This window comes from Poromitra crassiceps (genome assembly GCF_964638095.1).
Source record: "Poromitra crassiceps genome assembly, chromosome: 8".
Taxonomy (NCBI): Eukaryota; Metazoa; Chordata; class Actinopteri; order Beryciformes; family Melamphaidae; genus Poromitra; species Poromitra crassiceps.
The window spans coordinates 14,816,358-14,824,784 of NC_139629.1; the positions used below are offsets into that span (position 1 = coordinate 14,816,358).

The 8,427-nt window shown below is 43.5% G+C and overlaps 1 protein-coding gene across 1 annotated transcript in view; it reads left to right on the forward strand.

The window, feature by feature from the left end:
* Window positions 1–4,628, forward strand: part of stc1l (stanniocalcin 1, like) — a gene marked incomplete at its 3' end in the record, with an annotated part of 8,494 nt that extends 3,866 nt beyond the window's left edge. Inside the window, exons 4-5 of the mRNA XM_083641064.1 lie at window positions 1,118–1,221; window positions 4,325–4,628. Of these exons, the coding sequence (XP_083497190.1) occupies window positions 1,118–1,221; window positions 4,325–4,628 (408 nt within the window). The remainder of the gene's footprint in view (window positions 1–1,117; window positions 1,222–4,324) is intronic.
* Between the last annotated feature and the right edge of the window lie 3,799 nt (window positions 4,629–8,427).

Below are 8,427 nucleotides of genomic sequence, written 5' to 3' on the forward strand. Positions count from 1 at the left end.
TGGTGGCATGGAATTCTTTACCACATTTTTTGATTTCACAAAGTAATAAAACATGCTTTAACAAAAAACTAAAATTATATCTGTTTACACAAGAACTGTAAAATATAACATGACCTTTGTTTTTGAGCTTTTCATTCATTGTTATAAAGGAATTTATTTTCTCACTTATTCAATTAATTACATATTCAATTATTATATAGAGCAATTGTATGTATTACATAAGTTTTGAGCTAGTGTTTGTGGTTATGTGTTTTGTTGGTTTTTGCCTTGTGTGTCTAAGTGGTTGTAGTAGCATGTATGAGTAAGAATGATACAGATATGTATATTTGTAAATAATGTTTGTATGTGAATATAATGTATTTTCATAATTGAAGTATTGTAAAATATTAATGTGGACCCCAGGAAGAGTAGCTACTGTTTTTTACAGTAGCTAATGGGGATCTAAATAAACAAAACAAACAAACGTAGAGGACCTCCTCCTGTCATCCTTTGGGATGCTAGAGCTGGTTGTTTGTTAAGTATTGCTCTAGAAGTTGGCAGGAAGGAGAGCTTTGAAGGGAGTTTAAATACGAAGGTTGCAGGATGAGGCTAACATCCTCCACATGAAAAAACTGAGTGCCATCGCTGGGCAGTGATTTAAACGCCTACTGAAGGCATTAAAAGTTATTTAAAAAAAAGCGTAGGCAAAGGCAGTTCTGTTTTGTGTGTCAAACTTGGAAAGCAAATGATAGTAATTGGGGTATTTACAGCTAAATAAGGCAAATGTTGGTTATAAAATCCGACTGAAAAGTGTTTCCAACTTCCAACAGTTTCTCTATAGCAGCACATGTAGTTGTTTTTCTAAGATAGCAGCTGAAAGTAATGCAGATTTAAGACGTAACATACCTCGTTCCCTATTTAAAAAAACATATAGAATGTGATTCTTTATAATGATCAAGGCTAATAGCGTTGGCCCTGAGGATATGGAGGGGCCAAGTATTTTCCCACTGCTTTGGCCCAGGCCAACCCAGCGGGAAGGGTTCAGGAACTCTGAACAAGCACCATGTTTGGCCCTCAGTGGAAAGGGGACTAACAGGTGTCCTCTCTGGTCTGTGGTGGATGTGTTTGTGTGGTCCAGGTCCAGGAGGAGTGTTACAACAGTCTGGATATCTGCGCTGTGGCTCGCACCAACCCAGACGCCATCGGAGAGGTCGTGCAGGTGCCTGCGCACTTCCCCAACAGGTGAGGAATAAACATGTGTTATTACTTTTAATGCATTTCTCATGCTCACATGAATAGAGTACTTTCCCTATTTTTGTAGGCTTCCCCAGAAGTCCCTGCATTTCCTGCTCCCTTGTGTAACGTTATGCACATCCAGAAACCTGATATGCTGGGTCGTATTTGGTAACACTTTACTCGATATGACGACTGACACGACACTGTCATAACCATGACGTGACACCTGTCATGAACATGCCATAACCTGTCTTTGTTATAACCACTTGACATTAACCAAGAGCGTGTAATGACACCGACGTCTTAATGAAAAGTTCAAATTGTATCACTGTAGGTGAGGTCAAGGAAACTATGACAATGATGACACTGTTATAAACTCATCCGGACAGTGTAATTGCACTTAATGACATGTTATGTCATGTTTACGACATAGAATGTTGTCATAACAAAGACATTGACAGGTTATGTTGCCATAACGAAGATATCTCAAACAATGTCAACAGTGCATTAACAATGGCATCATTTACAGAATGACACTTAAAGGGATAGTTTGGTTTGTTTGAAGTGGGGTCCTATGAGGTACTTGCATACAGTCAGTGTACTACATGCAGTAGAATGCAGCCGGCGTGGTCCCAGTTTGGAGAAATGAAGACCGACCGCGTCAGGCAAGTAGAGCTGTCTGCTGAGTGTGAAGGGGGCCATGAGCAAAAACAGAAAAAGCAACAGAAAAAATACATAAAATGCTTCTATACTGCTCACCTGGCATAATCCAAGTCTCCACAAGCCCTGAGATGCCAAGTAGACTTGAAAAGATGTCATTTACACCCTGTTTTTAGCTGAAATGTTCACTGTTGCCAGGTGCGGCAGTACCTGCTAGTACAACAAGTGGAGTTGAAGGTGACGACACAGCCCCCCTTCGCCATGGAAGACAATGATAGACAATATAGGCGCATTGAACTAGCCCAATACAGCTTTATGGCACAGGCACAATGAATCGCATTGGCATTCAACAAACATGAGAACGATTTGCTAAAAACACATAATCTGTGTTAAGTGCCCGCTACTAACGTCACACATATTAATCACTCCCGAATAATTGAAGACAACTCACGGCCAGATGCATTTCCTCAAGTCCCATTTGTGCTGCAAAGAAAACAGGTATTTTTTTATTTCATTGTTTTTATGGGGCTTTACTGGGTTTTTATTCTGTAATCCAATCTAGAGCAGTTTATTACCATTCACTCTATCTATGTGGGAAATTCACTAAAGTTTAATCGTAGAAAGCTAAATCAAGCCCGTTAGAAATAGACAGAATAGAGGAAGCTAGGCGTTTTTACCTTCAAAATAAAAGCTGTAATTTATAACTGGGTAAATAAAAATCAGGACTGTCGACTTACTACAGACACTACATCACTCTGCAGTGTTCAGTGTAAACTAAAGCTTTCTCTGGGCCCTATAGATACTACATCACTCTGCAGTGTTCAGTGTAAACTAAAGCTTTCTCTGGGCTCTACAGATACTACAGCACTCTGCAGTGTTCAGTGTAAACTAAATCTTTCTCTGGGCCCTACAGACACTACATCACTCTGCAGTGTTCAGTGTAAACTAAAGCTTTCTCTGGGCCCTACAGACACTACAGCACTCTGCAGTGTTCAGTGTAAACTAAAGCTTTCTCTGGGCCCTACAGATACTACATCACTCTGCAGTGTTCAGTGTAAACTAAATCTTTCTCTGGGCTCTACAGACACTACATCACTCTGCAGTGTTCAGTGTAAACTAAATCTTTCTCTGGGCCCTACAGACACTACAGCACTCTGCAGTGTTCAGTGTAAACTAAAGCTTTCTCTGGGCCCTACAGATACTACAGCACTCTGCAGTGTTCAGTGTAAACTAAATCTTTCTCTGGGCCCTACAGACACTACAGCACTCTGCAGTGTTCAGTGTAAACTAAATCTTTCTCTGGGCCCTACAGACACTATAGCACTCTGCAGTGTTCAGTGTAAACTAAAGCTTTCTCTGGGCCCTACAGACACTATTATCTGCAGTGTTCAGTGTAAACCAAAGCTTTCTCTGGGCCCTACAGATACTACATCACTCTGCAGTGTTCAGTGTAAACTAAATTTTTCTCTGGGCCCTACAGATACTACATCACTCTGCAGTGTTCAGTGTAAACTAAATCTTTCTCTGGGCCCTACAGATACTACATCACTCTGCAGTGTTCAGTGTAAACTACAGCTTTCTCTGGGCCCTACAGATACTACATCACTCTGCAGTGTTCAGTGTAAACTAAATCTTTCTCTGGGCTCTACAGACACTACATCACTCTGCAGTGTTCAGTGTAAACTAAATCTTTCTCTGGGCTCTACAGATACTACATCACTCTGCAGTGTTCAGTGTAAACTAAAGCTTTCTCTGGGCCCTACAGATACTACATCACTCTGCAGTGTTCAGTGTAAACTAAATCTTTCTCTGGGCCCTACAGATACTACATCACTCTGCAGTGTTCAGTGTAAACTAAATCTTTCTCTGGGCTCTACAGATACTACAGCACTCTGCAGTGTTCAGTGTAAACTAAAGCTTTCTCTGGGCCCTACAGACACTACAGCACTCTGCAGTGTTCAGTGTAAACTAAATCTTTCTCTGGGCCCTACAGACACTACAGCACTCTGCAGTGTTCAGTGTAAACTAAATCTTTCTCTGGGCTCTACAGATACTACATCACTCTGCAGTGTTCAGTGTAAACTAAATCTTTCTCTGGGCTCTATAGATACTACAGCACTCTGCAGTGTTCAGTGTAAACTAAATCTTTCTCTGGGCCCTACAGACACTACAGCACTCTGCAGTGTTCAGTGTAAACTAAATCTTTCTCTGGGCCCTACAGATACTACATCACTCTGCAGTGTTCAGTGTAAACTAAAGCTTTCTCTGGGCCCTACAGACACTACATCACTCTGCAGTGTTCAGTGTAAACTAAATCTTTCTCTGGGCCCTACAGATACTACATCACTCTGCAGTGTTCAGTGTAAACTAAATCTTTCTCTGGGCTCTACAGATACTACATCACTCTGCAGTGTTCAGTGTAAACTAAATCTTTCTCTGGGCTCTACAGATACTACAGCACTCTGCTCCAGTCCCTGCTGACGTGCGACGAGCAGACGGTGGCGGCGGTGCGCGCGGGCCTGATCGCGCGGCTGGGCCCGGACATGGAGACCTTCTTCCTGCTCCTCCAGAACAAGCCGTGCGCCGCGGGGGCTAACGCTAACGCCCAGAACAACCCCGCTGCCTGGAGGAACATGCCCGTCTTCAACATCCAGCCCAGCCTGCGCGGCCGCGACCCCACGCACCTCTTCGCCCGCAAGAGGTCCGTCGACGACCAGGAGAGAGAGTACAAGGAAGTAGATGTACACGCTTGAGCACATTCCTTCAGACACACACACATGCGCACACACACGCACGCACGCACACGCACACACAAGCCAGCAGACAAGCTATCTTAGTGAGAACATTCATTGACATTATTATACATTCCCTAGTCCCTAACCAATTCTAACGTAACCCTTAAAACCAAGTCTTAACCTTCCAACCGCCCTTTGAAGGTGTGTGAGAAAGTGAGGACCGGTCAAAATGTCCTCACTTTCCTAAAATGTCCTCACTAAGATAGCTAACAACACAGAAACACAAACACGCATCTTTATCCTCAGATTATTTGATCATAGCGATGGTCCTATTGCAGCAAATTGTTTTAGAAGGTGATTTTGGGGGGTTATGATTACTATTACTCTTTTATATATTATACTATTTGGGATGATACACCATCTGTCCAACGGTTACAGGTTTGACCGAGTGAACCAGTGTTACAGATCATTTTAAAAGAGGCCTATTATGGTGATTATTATTGATATTTATTTTCTTATGCAATGTTAATTTATGAAGTCTAGTTTGAGAAGAGTTGGCAGAAAATCCGGAGGTCCGAAAGTGCTGCCATGCTGGTCGTGGAGCGCTCCGTGCCTCCTGATGGGGGCGCTCCGTGCCTCCTGATGGGGCTGGTGTTAAGATCATGTATTGCGTGACTGGATGATGTTGTATACAGTGTTGAATGGGAGTTTACTGTGGCATCTGAGACGGTGACCGCAGTGGTAGTCTGGTACTCTGCTGCGGAAGTTGTTCTGTGTTAGAAATAAACAATGTTGTACGGTTGATTTTGGCTGTGATTTTGTTTGTGATTTCTCACTGCCCCAAAATGTACTCACCATTAAATATAATGAGAAAATGCTTGAGGAAGAGAGTTTATTTTGACATAGATTCACCAATAAAAATAAATCCCCTAATCCCCCTAATTCAGTACACATTAGGGCCAGAGAATGAGATTGTGTCTCTCAGACCCAAATCAAATATCTATTTTTATTGTCAGATGTGATTTTGTCCAGAATTATGTGAGAGATAACCAAGAAAATATCAAAACAGTCAGATTCTTCTACACTCTCAAATTGTTAACATCTTGTAAGTTAAACAATGTTGAAGTTTAACAATTCATCGATTTGCTGGGGACCCCCCAGAACCCCCTTATGGACCCCTGGTGGTCCTCGGACCCCACGTTGAGAACTACTGGAGACAAATAGCTCTGCCTCTCTCTGCACTAGCTCATTATAATTAAGTTATGTAGTTTATAAAAGCAGCCACTAGGGGGTGTGCTTGTACATGAAAATCCCTCAGTATTCTGTGCTTTCTCAAAGACTTGCCTCTCCAGTCTTTCCTTTCTGCTCAAAACTAGTGACGTTGTAACAGAGCTTCAAAAATGATATGAAAAACGGCTGCACTTGGAATCAAGGACATTTCCAATTTGACTATACTTTCTCCTAAACTCCTTTTGAATAGGTTATGGGTTAAGTTTAGGGCAGACACTGCAGCACAACTGCAATGTCCCATCCAAGCTGAGAGACCGTGAACTGGACACTGTTGTCATACCCAATCAGACCACACGATGGCGTTGCTGCTGATGATCATGGCTGTCATGAGCACCTTCATTCTCAGTGTGCTGTAACATTCCCACAAAATCTGTACCAAACATCCAAGGAATGGCCAAAGAAGAAATCATTACTATTTGGGTAGGTTAAACGTTAAAGGAACAGTTCACCCAGAAATGAAAATTTGCATCATCTACCTCATGCCAGTTGAAACTAGGGTTGTCACCAGGTGGGTGGCCATGATGCCCTGAGATCCTTAAGGCCACCTTGGCAGTGCCCTGCTACCAGCCTGCTACTGTCAGTTGCTTTCGTTTAAAAGCATCAGTGGTCTCAGTTTAATGTAGCTGCTCTATGCAAAAGATGTGTAAATTGGCTTATTTTAACACACATTTCAGAACAATCGATCTTCACGATGTCAATAGAGCAATGACCTTTGTGCTCTGGCATGTGGCCTTGTGCCCTAAAAAAGTGTGTGACGCCGAAGGCTAAATGGCCTTAGGCCTTAAAACGACGAAATTCCCACCCTGATTGTCACGATTCAAAATATATACTAACTTCGATATCGATACCAAGGAAAATATTGATACTCAATACCATTTTCAACACCGGGTGTGTGTGTGTGTGTGTGTGGGGGGGGGGGGGGGGGGGGGGTGACGACACATCAAAGAGGCACAAAGATAAATGAAGACAGATGGACGGATCTGCACGCTTCCCCATAATCTAGGCCTGATAAAACTCATTAAAAACGTTGCATTTACACAGCACATTACCCCTGCTCTAGTCATCAGCCTATCAGAACACAGCACATTACCCCTGCTCTAGTCATCAGCCTATCAGAACACAGCACATTACCCCTGCTCTAGTCATCAGCCTATCAGAACACAGCACATTACCCCTGCTCTAGTCATCGGCCTATCAGAACACAGCACATTACCCCTGCTCTAGTCATCGGCCTATCACAACACTTTGAGCTTGTAGCTTTTGAGCTTGTTGAAGCAATAGATACCCACCTATGATACCCACCAATGATGGGGAGTGAAAAATCAGTACTACCGGTATGTTTGATTTATACTGTGGCAAATGAGTAATGTATCCATGATAGGCTACAATCGATACCTGTTGCAAATCAGTATTGTATCCATTTCAAATGTTTAGTATTGGTACTTGTCAATACTATTGATACTTTTGACAACCGTAGTTAATACACAGGTGAAGTTTGTCCTTATAACACACAGGGAGGTTGCCAGCACAACTGGAGAGAAAACCAGTCACCTTTGACTTAACAGTCCAATTGAAGTCAATGGCGACTGATTGTGATGACAGAAGTTTCTTCTTCCTTTATTTGGAGGGGGGGGGGGGGGGGTGAACTGTCCCTTTAAAGTTTAAAGTTTAAACAAAGATGTAATACAGTGAACACACCATACACGAGAGCAAACAGTAGAGAGAGGCAATGAGGGAGACAGTACACACACACACCCAGCACTAATAGATATTGACACAGATGACGTGAGATGACCCATTGGGCGTTTGTGAGATGTTATCTGTAACAGCCCCCCCCCCCCCCCCCCCCTGCTGTTTGCTCAGGCTCTTTGGCTTGATAGGGGAGGTGTCGTTAGTGACACCGTGCAGGTGGACACTAGGACCTCCGATGTCTCCGTCTGCCATCTGTCCCTGGCAGGCCTGTGATGACTCCTCCTCACCTCAGCATAATGGCCCATTAAGGTCCCATAGGGCCAGGGACAGAGAGCCAGCCCTCCCCTGATGACACCGACACTCTGGAGCGGGTTGTTTACTTCTTCCAGCAGCCCAGCAGGGGGCCCTGAGGCGTGACAGCTCTCCCACTCAAACCTGCCAGTGCGTGTTAAGGTGTCACTATGGGGCAGATGGCTCTGTTAACGGGCCTCATTTCCAGGAATTAGGGCTGTTATATAGCAGGCCCTAAGAACAACACACACACGCTCACACTGGATTTACGTCAGAAAACACACACACACACACACACTCACTCACTCACTCACTCACTCTCTCTCTCTCTCTCTCTCTCTCACACACACACACACACACACTCACACTGGATTTACGTCAGAAAAAACACACACACACACACACACTCACTCACTCACTCACTCACTCACTCTCTCTCTCTCTCTCTCTCACACACACACACACACACTCACACTGGATTTACGTCAGAAAACACACACACTCACACACACACACACACACACACACACTCACACTGGATTTA